The sequence below is a fragment of the Gobio gobio genome, assembly GCF_949357685.1.
Source record: "Gobio gobio genome assembly, chromosome: 3".
Lineage (NCBI taxonomy): Eukaryota > Metazoa > Chordata > Actinopteri > Cypriniformes > Gobionidae > Gobio > Gobio gobio.
The window spans coordinates 56,316,152-56,338,068 of NC_137099.1; the positions used below are offsets into that span (position 1 = coordinate 56,316,152).

The 21,917-nt window shown below is 37.4% G+C and overlaps 2 protein-coding genes across 2 annotated transcripts in view; one reads left to right on the plus strand and one right to left on the minus strand.

The window, feature by feature from the left end:
* The window catches only part of ifngr1 (interferon gamma receptor 1), a 21,756-nt gene extending 18,062 nt beyond the window's left edge, over positions 1-3,694 (plus strand). Inside the window, exon 7 of the mRNA XM_079813418.1 lies at positions 1,860-3,694. Coding sequence (XP_079669544.1) covers positions 1,860-2,156 — 297 coding nt within the window. The 3' untranslated portion in view covers positions 2,157-3,694. The remainder of the gene's footprint in view (positions 1-1,859) is intronic.
* Positions 3,296-20,462, minus strand: ltv1 (LTV1 ribosome biogenesis factor). The gene is made up of 11 exons (XM_079813417.1): positions 20,098-20,462; positions 19,623-19,754; positions 19,352-19,546; positions 17,770-17,857; positions 17,017-17,143; positions 14,577-14,802; positions 14,212-14,339; positions 13,978-14,123; positions 8,418-8,470; positions 7,514-7,714; positions 3,296-3,880 (listed from the first exon to the last, which is right to left on the minus strand). The coding sequence occupies exons 1-11, from the start codon at positions 20,098-20,100 to the stop codon at positions 3,767-3,769; spliced, it is 1,413 nt and encodes a 470-aa protein (XP_079669543.1). The 5' UTR covers positions 20,101-20,462; the 3' UTR covers positions 3,296-3,766.
* Positions 20,463-21,917: the final 1,455 nt, after the last annotated feature.

Consider the following 21,917-nt stretch of genomic DNA (forward strand, 5'->3'; position numbering starts at 1 on the left):
TTGTCATGACAACCGGTACAACGCATTCACCTCAGGAGGTTTACCTCATTATAGTATTATTGTATTATTTACTAAATTACAAAAGGGTGCGTGTATGTGCTTATCCTGGGTGCCATGACAACAGTGCGAGTTATAGTAATATGCTGACGCACTCACAGGAGCGCGCACAGAGTAACGGCCCAACTCAGTATTTTGCGGTTTCTTTCTCGCCAAAACTTATGCTACGTTCACACCGAACGCGAATAGAGCGCCTGAAGCGAGTGATTTCCCTCCTGTACACTTCTATAGCGCGCGTCTGTATCATTGTGTGGTACTTTTGTATCCTTTTTGTCAAGTTTTAGCCTGGTTTTGACTGCCATTCACAGCCATGGAGGAGCGCGTGCACGACATTTGGTTATTTCTGCTTATGAGATCCGAAAAAGATACAAGGACATATGGCCAACAGCAGGGTGACTTTATTTTCATTCCAGGGTGACTCTAAAAAGTAATTCATTAATTAATATTTTATTTATTATAATTAGTAGGCTAATGATTAAAAAAAAGTGACATTTATTTAAAATAAAAACATAAAGTCCAATAAGATTGTCCTTTAGGATCTTGTTGGATTCTTTCAATCTTATTGGACATTGTGTTTTTATTTTAAAGGAATTTGTCTTTGTCCTTTAGGATCTTGTTGGATTCTTTCAAAGACAAATTCCTTTACAATAAAAACACAATGTCCAATAAGATTGAAAGAATCCAACAAGATCCTACAGGACAAAGTTAAATTCCTTTAAAATAAAAACACAATGTCCAATAAGATTGAAAGAATCCAACAAGATCCTACAGGACAAAGTGAAATGTCTTAAAAACGCAAACAGTCGAAGAAAAGCTTACCGTCAGCCGTGTTACTGTCATGTTTGACGGGATCGAACTTCCAATGTATGTGATTTTAAAACGTAACTGTACTAAGATTAAAAAATATTGTAAAAGAATTACACGATTTGAATAATAAAATAAAATACAAGATTTGATCTTCAAAAAGCCTTTTTCCAAAAGGTACATCTTGAAAACCTTATCCTTATATTTGGAACAGTACGGTATTAAATATTTTATAACACATAATATGAAATAAATATTATATGAAAACCTTAAACTTAAAAGTTGAAACGGAAATAAAATGAGTTTTAATTTGAAATACTTAAATAGTGCTAAATAGAGCTAAAAAATACAAATGACAAAATTACTAAAAACTAATATTAATTAAAAAAACCTAATAATATAATAAATGCTATTTCAAAATATTCCTAAATGCTATAATATTATATGCGTACTACTTAATAAAAACATTAATCATCATTAAAATGTGAGCATTTCATTTTATTTACTATTAAAAATGTTTTTTTTTTAATAATTGAAATAAAGCTGATGTAAAATATAAATATTAGACGAAAACTACTAAGAAACGTTAGAAAATTACTAAAATGAAAGTGATAATAAATAATAAAATAAAAAATGACTAAATACTAGAATACTATATAAATAATGCTACCACCAAATGTGGGCTGACAAATCTGAGCGAGTAAACCACACGCATGTCTGATTTAAAGGGACAGTTCACCCAAAAATGACATTTTTGTCATCATTTACTCGACCTCATGTGGTTCCAAACCACACCACAAAAGATCAGAAGTCTCATTGTTTTACGTCCTTATGATAAAAGCCAATGGGATCCAGTGTTGTCTGCTTCCAAACAATCTTTTTAGGTGAACTATCCCTTTAATCAGATTTGTCCTGATCTCTTTGGTGTGAGCTTGTTAGCCGGCAGCATTCCTTCCCAGGGCTGGGCGACTCTAAATGGTCTCTTTCTGGTTTGGTAGGATATCTGGCCAACACAAACACACCTGTGCAAACCGCTGAAACTGGAGCCGGAGATCGTGGAAAGCGATCTGCAGATCGAACCAGACGAGGGACCTAAAGAACGAACCACGTTAATAGAGATATCAAGCCGCAGCGACGAGGAGCCGGGCTCCGGTGACGAGGATGAGGGACACGGTGATTTGGACATTGTGTGTCCGTACGGGGCTAATGAACTCGATGAAGGCGGCTACGACTGTCCACACGCACTCAGTCTGGAGATGAGTCCTGGAGATATGGTAAAAGGTTATGGGCGCTAGAGACTCTGAATGGCTTCCAGAGGTCGAGAAGTGAAGGAAAGTCCCATACAGACAGTGAAAGCACATGACACAGGTTGGGACTGTTCGTACAAATACAAGCCTTCACATGACATCACAGAATGGAATTTCCCAGATGTTTTCCGGTTCTTGGAAAAAACGTGTTTGGCATTTGTCATCATTACCGCCACTCCTTTTATTTGAATCGAGACCTTTGACACTAGTTCAGGGATTTTTTTTATTTATTTTTTTAAAGCATTTCTGCTTGTATTTGTTGCCACATATGGTCGTTTTATCTTTAGGTCAGTCAGAATCAATTCCTTTGGCCTTTGAACAAAGATTTACAACGTCATTTACGAGTGCTGCTCCTGTCATGCGACTTGTGTCGCAATTCCCACAAGTCTCGGCGGAATTACCTCCAAGGCAGAATAACACCAACCGGATCACTCATCCAGCAAGTTTTGTTGAAAATGACAGAAAAATACTACATTAATTCGAATCTGTATTTATGACTTTGTAAAATATGAACTGCACCAGTTGAGCTCTAATATAACAGAAATGTGCACTGCCGTTCAAATGTTTGTGGTCAGCGTTGTTTTAATTAATTCAGCAAGGACACTTAAATTTGATCAAAAGAGACAAAACATTTAATAAGGCATTTTCTATTGAGCAAAATATAAATGTTTTCCACAAATTTTCAACATTTATAATATTTCTTGAGCATCAAATCATCATATCTGAATGATTTCTGAAGGATCATGTGACCTGAAGACTGGAGTAATGATGCTGAAAATACAGCTTTGATCACAGGAATAAATTACATTTAACATTGAAAACGGTTATTTTAAATTGTAATATTTAAACATTTTACTGTATTTTTGATCAAATATATGCAGCCTTGGTGAGCAGGAGAGACTTCTTCTAAGAAAAATCTTACTGACCCCAAACTTTTGAATGGTAGTCTATGCACAAGTTACCTAAATACTTTTGGAATAAATAAATACCTAAATACTCAGCTTGGAAAGTAAAATTTCCAACAACTCATGATTACTGTAATTGTGCCGTGATGGGAACATTTTAGAGCTCATGATCATTGTAGCAAATCTTCACGCTCGCTCAGATGAAAACAGGAACTTTTATTTCAGGTCAAAGTTGTTTATTGTTCAATTTTGTGAATGACATTTATGCACTTTGCCCAGTCATGGATGGGACAAGAGATTGTAGTCGTAATGAATTGAGAATTGATTCTGTCCAGCGTACAGGCAGCTGATTTAAGTTCAATATTGTGCCACTGGTGATAATGCAATTGAGTGTTTTTATTAAAAGCGGGATTGGGATTCTATTTTGGTTTTTGTAACTTTTTAAGAATGTGATGAATCGGTTTAATTACATTTTTGTACATATATAATTGCCTTTAAACAGCCACGCCTGATAAATAGAACAGTTTGTGTAGATCCCATTCATTATAATGTATCCAACACTATTCATAAACATCTGCTCGAGGATAATAAAACATGGAAGTCCTGGTAAGGTGAATGATGGCATTGTGTACTGCAGCAACAGACGTGTCTTCAGTAAGGTCCTATAGTCTCTGCTGGTGTTGGGACAGTCTCCTATGAGAGCTTCAGGCCCTGGACGTTTGCTCTTAAACTAACCAGCTGTTTCTCCTGCATCTGTTTCTCCTGTTTGAAGGCCTGTTTGTTCGCCTTCTTCTCGGTCCTCCTCTCCTGCAACAATGAAGGAATAAATGTGAACGCCAGGGAGAGGCAGTGGTGCGTTTTAGCTAACATGCTGCCAGTGGGTTATTCACCATCCACGGCCGGCCCAGGCTTAGCTGGTGCCTTAGACGAGATTTAATTTAGATAGACAATGCAAATGCTTCAAATATGAATAGTGCTCAACGTTAACATAAATATAAACAAGTAAACAAGTGGTGATAATAAACAACAGCTAATAAATCTGGATTTCAAAAAAAGAAATCACAAGAATTAAACAAAATAGAAAAGATGGTGGTGTATTATAATCATGTCATGGTTGAGGGCAGTTAAAACTATTCATCTTGCTTCACGTTTCACACTGGTCTCAATTTACCCGGAGTTAAAGAGCACCTATCATGGCATTTAAAATGTTCCAAATATTGTTTTAGAAGTCCCCAACAACAGTTTTGCATGCATGCAATGACAAAAAAGACTTTAGTTTTCTTATAATATGCATTTGAGGAGCTCTTTTCCAAAACGCTATAAATCCATTTCAATAGTTTTCAGGAAAATAGTTTTTTTTACCTAGACCTACACATTTTGTGAATATTCAATTTATCCTGTTAAAATGTTTTTTTTGGCTCAGTCTGAACATGTTGAACAATGATTATTAAATCAAACAACAATATTGTTGATGATAAATTCAAAGTTAATACTTTTTTTTTTCAAAACGCTATAAATCCATTCATTTTTTTCCAAAACGCTATAAATCCATCATTTTTTTTATTTATTTATGGTTTGTCTTTTTTTTTTTAAACAACAACAAGAGAACATGCAACATATAATCAGGGACTCATAAATTAATATAAATTATTGATGATAATGATAACAATATTCAATAAGTTATTTAGTAATACATATTCAATAAATATAAAACATATAATAGCCTACACATAAAAATACAGTCATTTTTAGTAAAGTGTAAAACCTGTAACAAATAGGACCAACTTGTCCACTACATATGCATGAAAAAAAACGAATTATTATATTCAATATTCAACAATGCATTTAATAGTGCATACAGTAAAGTGTCTAACCTGTAAAACAGTAGGACCATTGTTTGCTATACATTTTTTTTAAATCACAGTGTGTGTGAGAGTGAGCGTGAGTGAATGCGAGTGTGTGTGAGAGTGAGTGAGTGAGTGAGTGTATGCGTATGCGAGTGTGAGTGAATGCGAGTGTGCGTGTGAATGCGAGTGTGTGTGTGTGTGTGTGTGTGTGTGTGTGAGTGAATGCGAGTGTGTGTATGCGTGCGAAATGCGAATGCTAGCGTGCTTATGGTCCTGGACTTTCGGACGCTTCCTTGTCACTTGCGTGAAGTCCATGAGATGAAGTATGGCGTGATCCTGGTCAACCTTGTTTGGTTTTTCATAAAAATAATTGAAATGTATCCTCAGATCGTCCGGCGACAGCCTCTCGGCCTGACAGAAAACTTTGGCAGCAGCTTTGTGTTGATGTCCCACTGTTGTTATCAACGCGCTACCTGAGTGACGAAACTTCTTTTTTTGTTGTTTTTTGTGATTTTCTTTGTCCAGTCGGCGTTTTCTACCCCCAGGTGTAGGTCTCACTTGCTCATCAAGGCCATCAAAAGTGCTATCAGAGTTTAAAGCACTCATTTTAATGAATGAACGTAAACAAACAGCTGTTCAGAGTGCCGCCCTGTTGGATTACGTAGTACGCTCATCGAATTCTGATTCGTCGAGAGGATATATCGTGTTTTGGCTAAAAATAGGTTTGGCGTTTATCGCGCTTTGGAAAGAAACAGCATCTTGCAGTACATTTTAAACAAGGAAATATAGCGATTTGGCATGAAATGTTGATGGAGCAGTGAATAGGTTCAGTACACAGCAAAATGACATGATAAACTCATTTTTTTTTAAAAATGGCGTTTATCGTGTTTTGGAAAAGAGCTCTTCATTTATTTTTAACTGTTTTGACAGCGATTCTCAAATGATTCCTTTAGTGATTCACTTTTCAAAACCCCGCCTTTACGTGACGCTAATCTGCGGTGATTGGTCCGATGACCCAGTCAGTTGTGATTGGTTTAGTCTGTGCAGATATTCTCGGAAACGGAACGCCCATCAAAGTCTTATAGTGACAGTAATTTGTTAATATGTGTCAGGAGTTATGAATATGAAAACCGCGTCAGTACCGTTTGATTGTAATATGAGCCTCAGGTGATCTCATTCATAAAAAAACTCCTCACGAAGACTCGCGACAAATCAACATCCCTCAGGGCTTTTAGTTCAAAAGTGTGCAGATGAGGAGATATATTGATAGATTCTCATATGTCTGTGTCAAATTTCTAAACAGAGGAGTATTTTTTATTCAATACTTCCTCAAAATGCGCAGATATAGCCTAATCATGAGCGATTGAGTCTCTTATGTGTTGTTTTCAATTCATACTGGCAGCCGGAGGGCGCTCTGTGCACATGTAGTCCATATATGGTACAGACAGACGAAGAAGATACCATGTGCCATAATAGAAGTCCATAATAAAAGCTTCCTGAGATCGCCAAACATACATTTGAAGACTAATAAACACACAATCGCGACGATGTATGGTTTGTATTTAAAGCCACTTAGTCTTCAAATGCTCATCCTTGGGCAGATGAAAAAAGTTTGCTTTTGAGTCGCACTTCAGAACACAGCGTCTCGTCGCCATGATGTTTTCTAGTTTTCACTGGTGTCTCGTCGCCATGATGTTTTCTAGTTTTCACTGGCGTCTCGTCGCCATGATGTTTTCTAGTTTTCACTGGCGTCTCGTGGCCATGATGTTTTCTAGTTTTCACTGGCGTCTTGGAGCGCAATAAGTGGGCGTATCGTATTCAAATAACTTGACAAGTTGACGTCATCTAGTCAGATAAAAAGCTTCGGTCTTCTAACGATTCTTAAAAATGACTCAGAGTCGACTCTTACTTTTGAAAGAAAATAACTATATATACGGTGCGCTGTCATATTTCAAACTTTGCAGGATGTTTTTGTTCACTTAGATCTATGTTACGCACTATATGAAAGGTAAATTTCAAAATTTCATGATAGGTGCTCTTTAACAATTAACCCTGGGTATTCATAACCTGACGTATCACATGTACAGTCCAAAACCCATTTTCGTATTGCCGACTGTCCTATCGAGTTTATACTGAATGGATACTCCAGACTATAAAGGTAAGAAAGAAGACTCAAATTGTCACATTTTCTGTCAGCATTTGATATTTTTGCTTTCAAATGCTGAATTTACTGTTTATATACAATGTTAAGTGTTTCCTTGACTGTCCAAAGCACGCAAATATGAGTGTGTAATTTACGGTTGGCACCAGAATGTGAGGATAACACGGCGAAAAGCGTGTTTCATAACCCCGGGTAAAAAGTAGGGGTGTGAATCGTCACTGGTCTCACGATTCAATTCGATTATCAGGGATTCAATTCAATATCACTGTGCGTTGCACTTGAATTACAAGTGTGAAACATTCCTTTACCCGGGGTGGCGTTAAGAACGATGATAACCCAGGGTGAAGCGCAGTGTGAAAAGCCCCAATGGATATTTAAAAGAATGTCAGCATGCCACATCAGATATGACAAGCGTAACACTGCCATACGCACCTTTCTCTCAGTCTTGATGGCCTGTTTCCTGGCTCTCCTCTCCTCTGCGCTCTCCTCTCGCGATCGGGGCTGCGTTGAGACTCTGGGCAGGTCCGAGTCGTTTATCCTCTCCATCCTCTCCACCTGTTTGGCCGTCGGGCCTCGTTTCGCCAGAACCTCCAGGGGAATCCCTGTCTTATCGGACACTCGGATCGGCTTGGGCTGCAAACACATATTTACAACGAATGCAGATTTGCCAGATGCTTTTATCCAAACCAACTTGCATTGCATTCAAAATATACATGGTATTAGTTCATGCATTCCCTAGGAATCAAACCCATAACCTTAGCGTTGCAAGCGGCACGCACAAGTCTACTGATTGCATTATGTCCTTTCAGTGTTTATCATCTAATGCATTTTAAAGCTCTAAATCCTTTTGTAACCCCATCCATCCCTGTAAACAAACATCTTTTGACCTCTGAAACGTGTTTTGATCACAATACATTTGCATGCAAACTATTGTAAAGAGAAAGTAAACAGCATAAGCCTGCATGTGACCCATTGTAACAGTATTATTAGTCGCATTTACTATGAATGACCTTGATGAATTAATGCATTAAACATCCATTAACTGCATGACGTCATATGGCAGGATAATATTTGTTAAGATTAATATGATCAATTAACGAATACAAGATAGTAAACAAAAAAAAACAAAAGATTCACATCTTCACAATCTAATTGGTACAAATATAGTATGTTTGCTTCTGTGTCTGTGCGGTAGGCGAAAACAACCATACACGCAACTCAGACCACATCTTAAATTTGCTTCACATGCAAAATGGATGCGGATTTGAATTGGAAATTGAATTTCCAGTGTATTTCACCCTTGGCCGAATGAGACATGTGAGGCACGTTTCTTTACCTTTGGAGGGTCCTGGATGAGTTTGGGCCGGTTGTAGATGTTGGAGTAAGTGCCTGAGAGAGAAAGATGAACATGATCAAATCACCCCTGATTTACAGCGTCATTCAAAGTCCTGAAACGCCAGCATCTCTCAGACTCTGAATTATATACAGGTTTGGGGGTCAGTAAGATTAAGACATTAAATTGATCAAAAGTGACGGTAAAGACATTTATAATGTAACAAAAGATTTCTATTTCAAACAAATGCTGTTCTTATGAAATCTCGATTCACTTATCAAGAATCCTAGAAAAAAAATGTCTCACGGTTTCCACAAAAATATGAAGCAGCACAACTGTGTTCACTTATTAATATCAATGTTGAAAACAATTATGTTTCTTGCGCATCAAATCAGCTTATTAGAATAATTTCTGAAGGATCATGTGACACTGAAGACTGGAGTAATGATTCTGAAAATACATAATTGATCACAGGAATAAATTACATTTGACAAGATATTACAATAGAAAACAGCCATTTCAAATTATAATAATACTTCACAATATTACTGTTTCTACAGTATTTTTGATTTTTGAATAAATGCAGCCTTGGTGAGCAGAAGAGACTTCATCAAAAACATAAAATTAATTCTTACAGACTGCAAACGGTTGAATTGTGTATTTATACTAGTGGTGCAACGGATCACAAAACAGTTTGAATCATATATATATATATATTTTTTTTTTTGTTGTTGTCAGGAACCAGACATTTTTTCAGATTAGCCATAACAAATAGTCTGAATAATAAAGTTCAAACATTATTAAAGGCAAGTGAACAGTCAGTAACAAAATAAGAACAAACACACTAATTACAAACGTAGATAAATACAATAAAATAAAGTAAGGTAGTATTCAGGTACAGAAATGTTTTAATTACATGTGGAAAAGCTTTGTATAGTGTTTACTGTATAAATTAAACATAGATAAATCTTTGTTAAAGCTGTGTTTTGTTGTTTGATTAACATTAACGTCATATTTATGGCATTTATAAGCTGCATAGATCCGATATAATGATACACATCCACAACTGTTGGTGTTCACTTAAGACATAACCGCAGAGACAGATATTTTGCCATCATAGATCGGTGCAGGTATGATATCACTTAGTAGGCTAAAACGCTGAAGCAAGTTAACATTTTAGCACTTTCGGTTCCCTTGTCCTGAAGTCAATGGGTTTTTGGTTAAATGGCTGGAATAAGGTCTGTGGTGAACACAAGCTCAAGACACTTTCACGTTTTATCCTATGACATAAAATACATCAGTGTTACCCACCTTGTGACTTTTTAAAGCGGTTATGTGTCTTGAAAAATGCGGTTGCTAACAAGTGGCTAATGGGACTTCAGAGTTAGGGGTGTAAGAAAATATCGATACACGTGAATATCGCGATATTATGTTTGGCTATACTGTATCGATTCTCAAAAATACTGTTTCCATATTTATATATTGATTTATTTACATCCAAGATTCGTGGCTTCATGTTCGGTTTAAACCACAGACTGTATAAAAAACCCAACCGCTAGATGGCAGTGTTATCTCAGAACGTAACTGACGCGCAGCCGGAGAAGCGTAAGGTGAAGATGGACAAGACGATAGAATTATTCGGCTCCCGCGGTACACAGAGCTGAAGTGTGGACTCATTTTGGCTTCAGCTATAAAGAAGCCACTAAGGAAATCGACAAGAGTCATTTTGTTTGCAAAATAGGCCACGTTAAAATCCAATACTCGGGAAACGCATTGAATCTGAGAGCTTGTTGAACATCCCGACGTCATCCGTGCTGCTGAGAAGTGTTTCAATGGAATTTTCCTCTCAGTAACAAAATAAACACACAACAAAATTGACAGCTGTGGCAGCAGAAGCATCTTATCATAGCGATGTGGATATAGATGCACCAGCCCTGCAGTTCAGTACTTTAAATAGCACTTTATACAATAGACTGCTTTAAAGCAAACAGCTTTACAGTATTAAATATAAAACAAACAGTCAATCAGTCAGTCATGGAATGGACTATGCACTTTCTGTTGTTAAATAGTTTAGAAATTAACTGCTATACTGTGAACCTTTAAAACATATACACACAAAGAATTCTGCAGTCACTTTACTATTTCTTGCACAAAATAGTGATTAGTGATATAAATTATACTGTATTAATTAAATAAAATAGTTACTTGTCAGGTTTTATGCATATGGTAGTGTTCTTTAATCTTTTAAATTCGATCTTTCTAAAAATAAAAAATATCGCAATATATTGCCTCTCTTACAATATCGCAATATATAACAATATATCGTATCGCATCGTAACCCCTGTCTCGTGATACGTATTGTATCGTCAGATTCTTGGGAATAATACACAGCCCTAATCAGAGGCTGACGAGGAGATTAAACGTCATCACGCCGAACAGGTAACCTCAGTCCGCTTTTACAGCCTCATTGTGATCATAATTGTGCTCTTTTTAACTACTAACTCAGATGATCTAGGAAAATGTTTTGAGATAAAACCTGAAAGAGTTGTGGGAAGCTTTAGGGCGTTTTCACACCTGAAAGTCCGCACCAAGGTCCGAACCGAAGTTCATGTTTTGATACTTTTTATACATTCGGTTAGTTTTGGTTTGGTTTCACATTGTAATCATGCGAGCGCACTAAAGAACTTTACATGACACACCTGCGTCCACTCGTCATCATCTATGTGGGCGGCATCTGGACATTGATTGGTTTGTAAACGGACGTGCGTCTGACGTCAGCGTCTTTGACAAGAATGAATGAACGGACGGACGCATATCACCGTCACTATTGAACAGTGCGCATTGCTTGACTATTTTTTATTAGTTACGTTTAAAAGTGAACATTTCAAGCTTTATATACACATATTTCTCATGTTTGTGAGGCAAGTAGCCTGCTGAGTTTCGGTTTATTTGAGACCCGCTCCAGTTCATGTGTAAAGCATGTGATCGCTCCCGCGATTATTGTCTGCTATAGACTATTTGCTTCTTATTTATTAAATCCAGGCAATTATCTGATTAAAGGTTGATTAAAATTAAGATACAATTTATGCAAAACGAAATTCCCATTAAAGAAATGCTTTCTAAGCAAAATCATACAAAATTTCGTTCAAAATTATTTCTGACTTTCTGTCTTCTGACATATTGCGCATATTTTCACTTTTCATAATCAATGTAGCCTAGATTGAATTTAAAAATAACATTATAATATTTAAACATAAACAGGAACTTCCTGGAAATGGTCTGAAAGTCCGAACCATACAGAAAATGCTTTCACACTAGAAACGAACCGAACCTTTGTTCAGTTTGATCCGGACCGAGACTACCTCTTTTCGTCGGACCAAATTTCGTCTGTTTGGTCCGGACCGTGGTACGGGGGAGGTTTCACACCTGTAATTTTGATTCGGACCAAACTGAAAAGTCTGAAAATCCGGACCAAACAAGGTAGGTGTGAAAACGCCCTTAGTGATGGTGATGTTGAAGTCGAGCGACTGTGGTGTAGTTTGTTTATAGCCTACCTTTAGCTTTTTACTTCTGGCGACTGCATTTAGGATTCAAAATTCATAAAAGTTGTGTTCATCTGTGATAATTATCTTGATGGACTAAACATGTAAGTATCATAAACATTTGTTGATCACAGAGCTTGTTTTTGTTGTTGCGATAATCCAAAAGCCTATATGGGAAAATCCTATTGGGTTTTTGTCAAGGGAACCAGTGCAATGGTAACTGCCGGGTGGCTTACAAAGTGACGTCATACCTGCACCACTTGATTTTGTGTGTATGTGTCCATTCAAGCGCAAAGAGATGCGAAAGAGGACTCATTTCGGTATTTACGGCTCTCTCTCTTCGGGTGTGTGCGCACAGAAAACTAGGGCTGGGTATTGTTCAAAATCTTTCGATCCGGTGCCAGTTTCGATACCGGTTCCTAACGATACTTTTTTCGATACAATACGTTTTAAAATCCATTTCAACATCAACAAAAATACATTAAACACAAAACTTTTATTTTTCACCTTAATTAAAACAAATTCTGAAAACACTTCTCACTCAGGGTAATATTATTAATAAAACTTGTTTGTGCTTTTTGTAAGGGTGCTCCGATCAGGATTTTTGGAGCCGATCACAGGAAGCAGTATCTGCCGATACCGATCTATTTGAAGCCTTCTTTTTATCATGTAGAATTATTTATAGGGAATTTTACAGACATTCATTCAGGGCCTGAGTTTTATTTCTGACAATGGGGGAATCCTCCCTTTAGGTGACTCTTGTCATATAAATGTATATAATTATCTCACCTAAATATTTGATCCTGCAGTGCATTTTTGTTTTTAAAGACAAATTTTCAGGTAGGTCTAACATTAGTATTGAGGTAAGAAATACTAAAGACATTTAATAAGAAATCAAATGTAAATTAATATTTGTCTTCCCTGAATAAATTAAATTAGATTAATCCTTACACTTAAGGTTGCAAAAGTTAGTCATTCAAGAGCAGTGAGTGTCATAAAGGTTCATCAAACAACACAAGACAAAGAGAAACTCAGAGACAGCAGCAGTTTATTCGAAAGCTGTCACATTAAGAGCGAACACGGATACAATTACATGCAGCTGCACAAACGTTAACGTTCACTCGCGAATCACGACGTGTTTACGTGCATACTCGTCAAGGCGGTAATTTAGTACATACATGTGTGTATTTTACCATTTCAGCGCAATTTGTACTCGCAAGCTTTTTGTGAAATGGCGTGTGTGTGTGTGTGTGTGTTGAGCGGTTTGAACACTTGCAAGACTTAATATAAATGCAAATGATAAACTTTAGTGACGATGCGACACTGCCTCGATTGTGCAAGTGGCAAATCCTGTGTCAACTATGCAGCTCTATTTTAGTGCAGATGCGATGCATTATGAAATTATTTGGAGTATGAAAGGGAGAGAGAGAGCGCGCGCACGCGGTGATTCACCCGCGCTGTTTGTGAACTTACGTCTCACAGAAAGTTTTCCTTTTGCGCCTTTGGTTGCAATACTCATCGCATATGTTGCACTTTGCTGACTCAACATCCACTTTTATAAGTGTATAAAAGCCGCTTGGCTTTTGGAACCGAAATTTGTCACCGAAAGATAAATAATTTTTCAATACTCATAGTATCGTCGTTTTTCGTTCGATACCATAAAAGTATCGCCGTCCGGTGCCCAGCCCTACACAAAACAGCATGAATGGAGTTCTCTTTCGCGTCTCCTTGCACTTGAATGGTTTAAAATCTCGTGAAAGTGTAAATCTGCAAGACTTATAAACGTGCAAATGATAAGCGTTCACTCTATGACGGTTAAACTTTGCGAATCACATGCCTGCCGAACTGTGGTGCCTGGTACGTACAGATTATGGATCAACTACCACCGTTACACCCTAAATATATACATTATGTATTGCAATATTTGATGTATCTGAAATATATTAAAATAATAATCCATTCACATCCACATGGCATCAGAAAGTGCACTGCACTGATGAACTGTATGGATTCACACTCACTGATGATGGTCTCACAGTCCCAGCGCTCTGCAGGCGGCTCTATGACCATTCTTTCAATCGCCGCATCTTCATCGTCTTCATTCTCCTCATCTTCCTCTCTCAGAGAGGGCAGCTCCGCAGAACCCAGCTGATCTGGTTTCTGATATCTACACACACACACACACACACACGTAAAGTGATGAGAGGAGTGATCTCACACACACACAAGAGATGCTGTGACAGTCACACACTCACTCCTTCTCTTTCTGTATGAAGTAGTCTTTGATGATCTCCTCCAGTCGATTGCTGTCCGGCTCAATGTAGCCCTCCAGCTCCGCGTTATCCAGCGCTCCGATCTCGTCATCGTCAAACTGCTCGTAAAACTATTCAACAACACAACAAACACTCAATCACTGTTTTCAGATCACCGGAATCATGCTTTATAACAGAAGTGTACATTAAAAATAAAGCACGGTTTTAGTCATTCAGTGTTTTTGCCTCGAGAAAGAAGTACACCTTCAAAAACATGACTTTTAAATGTAATTTTGCATCAAACATTCACAGAGAAATGTGTGCTGAATGTGAACAGGCCCTTATGCTCCTCAGATGTGCTGACTGACCTTCTCGAAGCGGTCGTCCAGCAGCGTGAGCTGATCGTTCCTCCTCATGACGGAGGACGTGAGCGAGTACTCTGTAAAACGACTCTTCGTCTCGCAGTCGCCAAACATGAACTCTCTCTGGCCGCCTTCCCCATCTGAGAGACCCGCTGAGTCATAATCTTGCTCATCATCATCTTCCTCATCATCCGTGTCCTCCCACTCATCATCATCATCATCATCACCACCACTGAGGTCAAAAACAAAGGAAATTGCTGATGCGGTCATTGACGGACTCAATTTCATTTACATATCACCAGCACAAAACCAAACACATTAAACGTTTAAAGGGTTAGTTCTGCCAAAAATATAAATTCTGTTGTTATTATTTACTCGCCCTCATGTCGTTCCAAACCCTGACTTTTGTTCATCTTCGGAACACAAATGAAGATCTTTTTGATTAAATCCAAGCCTAAATTCAATCTGTTCATCGTATTAAGCGGTCGAGTCTCTTCTTAAAATAATGTGGACTAAATTGCTCAATTCATATGGATTAGATTTATTATCTCTTTATGAACTTTTTGAAGCGTCAAAGGGGTAGTTGCGTAGACTAGGGCTGCCCTCGTCTAAAGATTTATCTAGTCGACTAGTAGTCATTCATTTTAAGCCATTAGTCGACTAATCGCGCATTTATATTAATAAAACATAATAATGAGCCTTTAATTGCCTATATATTTAATACATAGCCTAATCATCGCTCAAACGCACACATAAAGCTCACCACAGCGCACCGGCAAACGTAATGATTTATGAGTGTGTCTCGAAAAAAAAAAGGAGACCGTTTAAACATTTTAATAATTTATTGATAATGTTTTCTGTGCTTTCGGCTGAAGGGATTAAGTCGATGTTGACTTGTCATCTCCGCATATATGCACGTTTCATATGGATTACTCTCCGAATATTTGTTTTCTACTTGGATTGGTTAATTTAAAAGACTTTCTACAGATATATTTCTCATGTCTGTGAGGCAACTATACACAGCGTTTCGGTTCATTTTTGTGACACTCAAGTTCACTGAGACCGAGATGGCAGAAAGCGAATCCTGATTGTTTTCATTGTTTTAAAAAAGCACAATGTTTTGTTGTTATTGTGAGTTTACAGAAATAAAAGTAGAACCTTTACAGTTTGCGTTACTCCTGTATGACCAAAAATGACGGAGTATTTGAAGTTAACTTAAAGGTGCACTATGTAACATTTTTGCAGTAAAGTATCGAAAAACCATTAGGCCAGTGTTATATATTTTGTTCAGTTGAGTACTTACAATATCCCAAATGTTTCCAACTATTTGTAAATCGTGAGAAAATTGCTATTTTACCCGAGGAACCGGGACGTGTGAGGGAGTCGCCTGTCAATGGCGTCATATCTGCGTTCCCCTCGGTTTCTGGTTTTATTTTGCAGAAACGCTTTACTCTCACTGCAGTGTGAACAAGTGTCATAGCAGCCGCCGAGCGAACGCACAGAGCAACGTCATAACATCATCATCAACACACTCAGATGTGTCTAATATGATCAACAGAGCCGCGTTACCTCATACTCATGACCGCCGGCAACTGTGTCATAATAAAAGTCCCGCCGCTCGTGAGGCGTGTGTTGTGTTCATCTCACTAACAATCGCTCCAGCGGTTCCTCAGCTCCACAACACTCGGCCCTGCTCTGCTTCACTACAGTAACGTTAATAATCACATCCATCAACATGATTTCTGCCCGAGTCCTATCCCAATTCTTTCCCACCGGCTGTGAGGTGAAGACCACATGTCCCAAGATTCTGCGCTCAAACGTTGCGTCATCAAACTACGCCATTGTTTTGAACAGGCGACCTCTAGCGGTCGGAAAAGTTACATAGTGCACCTTTAAGTGATCGCGCCATCTCCTGTATGTCATGCAGTAACCGTGCTCTCCTCACACACTGATATGCACCTAATAAAAGCGCACATTTATCTAGGTTAATATTAGTGCGAGCAGACTTGTAAAGTTGCTGCTACTTGCGTTTCAAGGGATAAGCCATTATTTGAGGTTGTTGATGAATGATGGGCGAATGCTTGGATTTCTTGCCGTTAACGATCTGCCCGTCATAGGCTGCATGATTTTGCCACTTCCTGTGGAGCTATTTTTATTTCTGCGACTAACCGACTAATACAATTTTGGTCGACCGAGCCTCTTCTAGTCGACTAATGAATAGGGGACAGCCCTAGCGTAGACTATTAATGGAGGGACAGAAATTTCTTTGATTTGATCAAAAAATTCTTCATTAGTGTTCTGAAGATGAACGAAAGTCTTACATGAGGTATAAATGATGACAATTTTCCTTTTTGGGTGAACTAATCCATTAAAATATTAAATTCAATTAACAACGAACTGGCTCATTTATTCCTGTTACACATTTTATGTCATTTTTCAGTTTTACCCCGTGTCACCCATGATGTCATTGGCCTTGATGATGAAGTCATCTTCCAGTATGTTCTCGGGGTCGTCAAAATCAAAGTCCTCATCCAGCGCAGCAACAATGTCAGGATCCATATCCAACCGCGGCCCTGGAAAGATGCAAGATGCAAAACTACACTGTCACATTTGGATTTGGCCGTTTCTTCAAAAACATTTACTGCTGCAAAAAAATATACTAACACTACGATTCAAAAGTTTTAAATGTTTTTGAATTCAGTCTCTTCTGCTCACAGAGACCGCATTTATTTGAATAAATAAAAATGTAATATTGTGAAATATTAATTTTAAATTGCTATTTTATATGTGAATATCTTGCAAAATGTTATTTATTCCTGTGATCAAAGCTGTATTTTCAGCATCATTACTTCAGTCTTCAGTGTCACATGATCCTTCAGAAATCATTCTGATATGATGATTTGATACTCAAGAAACATTTATGACTATTAGTGTTGAAAACAATTGCTGATTCGGGTTTGTATGGTAAACGTGATACATCTATTCAGGAATATTTGATGTATATAAAGTTCAAAAGAACAGCATTTAATTGTATATGCATTTACATATTAATCTTTTTTGTAATATTATAAATGTCTTTGCTGTTACATTTGATCAATATGAGGTATGATTTTAAATAAAGCCAATTAAATAATAGTTTTTCTGCAGATTTGAGAGCAGCCACATGAGCAGGACTGATTCTGATCTCCACCCGACTCACCTGAAACAGGAGCTGCTTTGTTTAATAAACCCACTTCCTCTTCAAACTCTGATGCAAACACAGACGAGGGCAGGTTGATGGAGGCCGCCTGCAGGTACGACACACATCAACATAAAAATTCAGCAGGTCATAAAAAACATCTCATCATCTGCAAGAGACACAACCGGACTGTAACACTGTTTGTTGTCAAACACAACCAAATATTTGAGCAAAAGTGATCCATCCAAGTCCACATTTAACATTTAAGGTCTTTCTCTTCAAGGAAAATTGACCTTAGTCAGTGGGTACTGCCATATTTAATATTTGACAGGACTTTTAGTCTACCCTGAATAAGGTCTATGGACCAAAATATTGATGAAATTTCTGTCCAAAGGCCCTGTTTACAGCTGGTATTAAGAGGTGTTTTGGTCGATTGGATCACAAGTAGACGAGGGAGATGCATCTGTCTCTTTTGTCCACCTTCAAACACTTCTGTCCTGACTTCTTCGAGGGGAGGGTAAATGTATGGGCTTTTTCAGAACTTTAGATCTAATGGACAAAATAAGCTCAAGCAATTTGCATATAAACTCGCCCGGAGATGACGGAAAAACACACAGAGAGCATTAGCTTTAGTTTCTGCTCTGACAGACACAAGACCAGCCGAACGCTGTGAGTGTGTGTTAGAAATCAGGAATGGTGAGAGAACATTGTGCTTAGGACATTTTTCATCTTCAAACCAAACTTAGTTGACAAAGTTTAAATGCTGTCTGGAAGACAGTCCGACAACATGAGATCGGTCAAATGAGTTTCCAACTACCTCTGGATGTTTTAGACCCCTGTTTATACTCCACTTGTGATCCGATCGACCAAAACGCATCTTAAAGGATTAGTTACATTTTACATTTACATTTATGCATTTAACAGACGCTTTTATCCAAAGCGATAAATGAAAAATGAAAATTTCCTGATAATTTACTCTCCCCCAACTCATCCAAGATGTTCGTGTCTTTCTTTCTTCAGTCGAAAAAAAAAAAAAAATTTTTTGAGGAAAACATTCCAGGATTTTTCTTCACGCATTGGACTTCAATGGCAACCAACGGGTTTGTTTGGCTAGATAAGACCCTTTTCCTCATCTGGGAATCATTCAGAGCCTCTGAAGCCCTTCCTTTGGAATTACATTGATTTGGACCTTCAACCGTTGGTTGCCATTGAAGTCCATTGTGTGGAGAAAAATCCTGGAATGTTTTTCTTAAAAAAAAAACGTAATTTATTTTCGAATGAAGAAAGAAAGACAAACATTTTAGATGAGATGGGGGTGAGTAAATTATTAGGAATTTTTCATTTTTAAGTGAACTAATCCTTTAATACCAGGTGTAAACAGGGCCTAATACCACCTACTTGTGATTAGTAATAACAAGTAATGAACCCTGATTCATATCTGTGATGTGAACCTTTTATAAAATCATTCACAATTTCCTGTTTTCACTGGAAATATGTCAACACAAAACAATGTGTGGTGCAATATACGTTTTAAAAATGATACAATCAGTGTCAGAAGAACATTATTAGATATGTAAATCTGGTAGCCGCCGTTCTGCCTTACAGGGATGATGACTTCCTCTTCCTCCATGTCCTCTTCATCCTCTGCAGGCTTTGGCTTTTCGCCTCTGCGGATGCGAGGGGCGGAGACCAGCTCTGTGGACGGGCACGCCTCTCTCAGGTGCTGCAGGTAATTGTAGTCATCGTCGAAAAACACTCCAAAATTGCGCTGTTCCTCCCTCCTCTTCTCCACCTCCACCTGCAGGAAAAGATGGCAACTTCAGTGTCGTGCTCCAGATACATGGATGTCATGCCTGTTTAACGATTTGTTGTACCTTGGCAGTGGGCAGAAGGACATGTTGAGGTGCCGTCTCGTCTGCAGCCAGCGGATCTTTCTGACTTCTGTGCACCAGGTGGAAGGACACAGCATTCTTCTTATTGATGAAGGATCTCTTCTTTCTGTGAGGCTGGAGACACACAGATCACATCTCAAATACAGCCAAAACACACATCTGCCAAATTCTGTGACTCCAGGGTCATTCTAGGGTGAATGATAATGAATCTATAGGCCAACTGTTTTACAATAAACAGATTCATTATTATGATAACACGAAACACAAATAAATTAATGATAAGAACTAACCTGAACCAATGAACAAGTCTTTTTTTAGAGCACGGTCACTGTAAGTTACTTAGTGTTTAAATAACACCGTTATAAACTATTAACAGTGAAACGTGATTTACAAAAACACACAAGGATTCCCTACTAGCATAACAGCTAAACATGTAAACAAGAATACAACTACTCACCATTCTTACACGTTAATGTATTATCTGGTCGTTTATATTTCAGATATCAAGTGACTTTAATGGCATCAATGTTATCAAAAGTAAACAACGTGGAATCAAATCATAGGGATTCTTCTGTCAGCTCGAAACACATGGACAACGGCGGCCATTTTGAAGACTCGACCATCTCGACGGAGTGAAGGGGAGCAGCACAGTCCATGCGATAACTGTTATAAACAACACGTTAATATTCATATATAAGGCTATTTTTTAAAAATACGGGGTTTATAATCAAATACTGAAGCGAGCGGATAAATGACAGGAAATACAGACGCAGGCATTGTGGTTCCAGAAAACTGGTCTACTTTTGGTTTATTCTACATGGGGGAGGTGACGTGATGAGGATGATGATGATGATGATGACGCTGCCCTGCAAACTTGCATTTCGTAGAAAATATATGGCAATCTTTTTTTCTATCTTCACTTTTTTCTTCTTCTTTTTACCTTAATCTTTAACTAATTCTTTCTAGCCTTTATATTCTGATGACATTGAACATATTATTGATACATTTTGTGTACTGTATTGCAAGTGTAGCCTACTGTTTTACAAACTGTATTATAAACATGTCATCTCTGTATCTTTTTGCATTAATATAAAAAATAAAAATATATGGCAAACTTGTATCTAACATTCATCACAGGCTTTTTGCACTTTTTATTTAGTAATTTTCCTAATGGTTTTGCTTTTGCAAATTCCTGATGTTTTGACTATTTAAATATTGTTTGTTCTGTTTATTAAAGGGATAGTTCACCCAAAAATGAAAATTCTGTCATTAATTACTAACCCTTGTGTCGTTCCAAACCCGTAAGACTTTCGTTCCTCTTCAGAACACAGATGAAGGTATTTTTGATGAAATCTGAGGGATTTCTGTGCCTCCATTGACAGCTACGCAACTACCACTTTGACGCTTCAAAAAATTCATAAAGAGATTGTAAATCTAATCCATATGAATTGAGCGGTTTACTCCACATTTTCTGAAGAGACACTATCGCTTTATATTATGAACAGATTGAATTTAGGCTTTTTTTTCTCATATAAACATTCAGAAAAATGACAAATCTCTCAGATTTACATTTAGGGTGAACTATCCCTTTAAGTCTCTTAAATATAAAAATAAGAAATAGTTCTATTTAATTGAGTATTTGGAATTTAAAGTTAATTTTTATGTAAAACTGCGTTCATATTTTTTTTTATAACACCTTTATCATTTTTATGTAGCCTGCATCAATAATGAATGTCCTTTATTTGTACGTTCCTACTGTTTTTTTATGCATTGCCTATTTATTTACATATTTTTTTCCTGGTGATGATTCACTGACAGAATGCATGGACTTTGTTTAATATTAAACAAATGATTAAGTATATTTCAGTCATATTCACAGCTTGTCAATAACAAACGCCAGTCATTTTTATTGTCCTTTTTATTCATTTATATTCCCGATTTTGTTCATTATGCATGCACCTTTCAAGATGAAAACTTGGTGGTTTAGCAGCTCTGTGAAGAATACAACATCTTGCAATTATCACAATTTCTTGCAAAATCCATAAAGAGTGAATATGCCTCAAATCACAAAAAAAATAACAGTAAACAAGAACACAAAATTATAGACTATATCACAAAGACAATCAGAGTCAAACTTTCACACGAATCTGTGGTAAGTATCAATGGGAAAGACCCCGTGTGTGTATATATATGTGTGTATATATATATATATATATATATATATATATATGTGTGTGTGTGTGTGTGTGTGTGTGTGTGTACACTTGTACAACTTTC

What these genes read in the sequence shown, in the direction of transcription:
- ltv1 (XM_079813417.1), bottom strand. An exon ending in TCATCCAGGACCCTCCAAAG is followed by an intron (nt 7,715 to 8,417) that starts GTAAAGAAACGT and finishes ATGTGTTTGCAG; the next exon opens with CCCAAGCCGATCCGAGTGTC. An exon ending in CCATCAAGACTGAGAGAAAG is followed by an intron (nt 3,881 to 7,513) that starts GTGCGTATGGCA and finishes TCATTGTTGCAG; the next exon opens with GAGAGGAGGACCGAGAAGAA.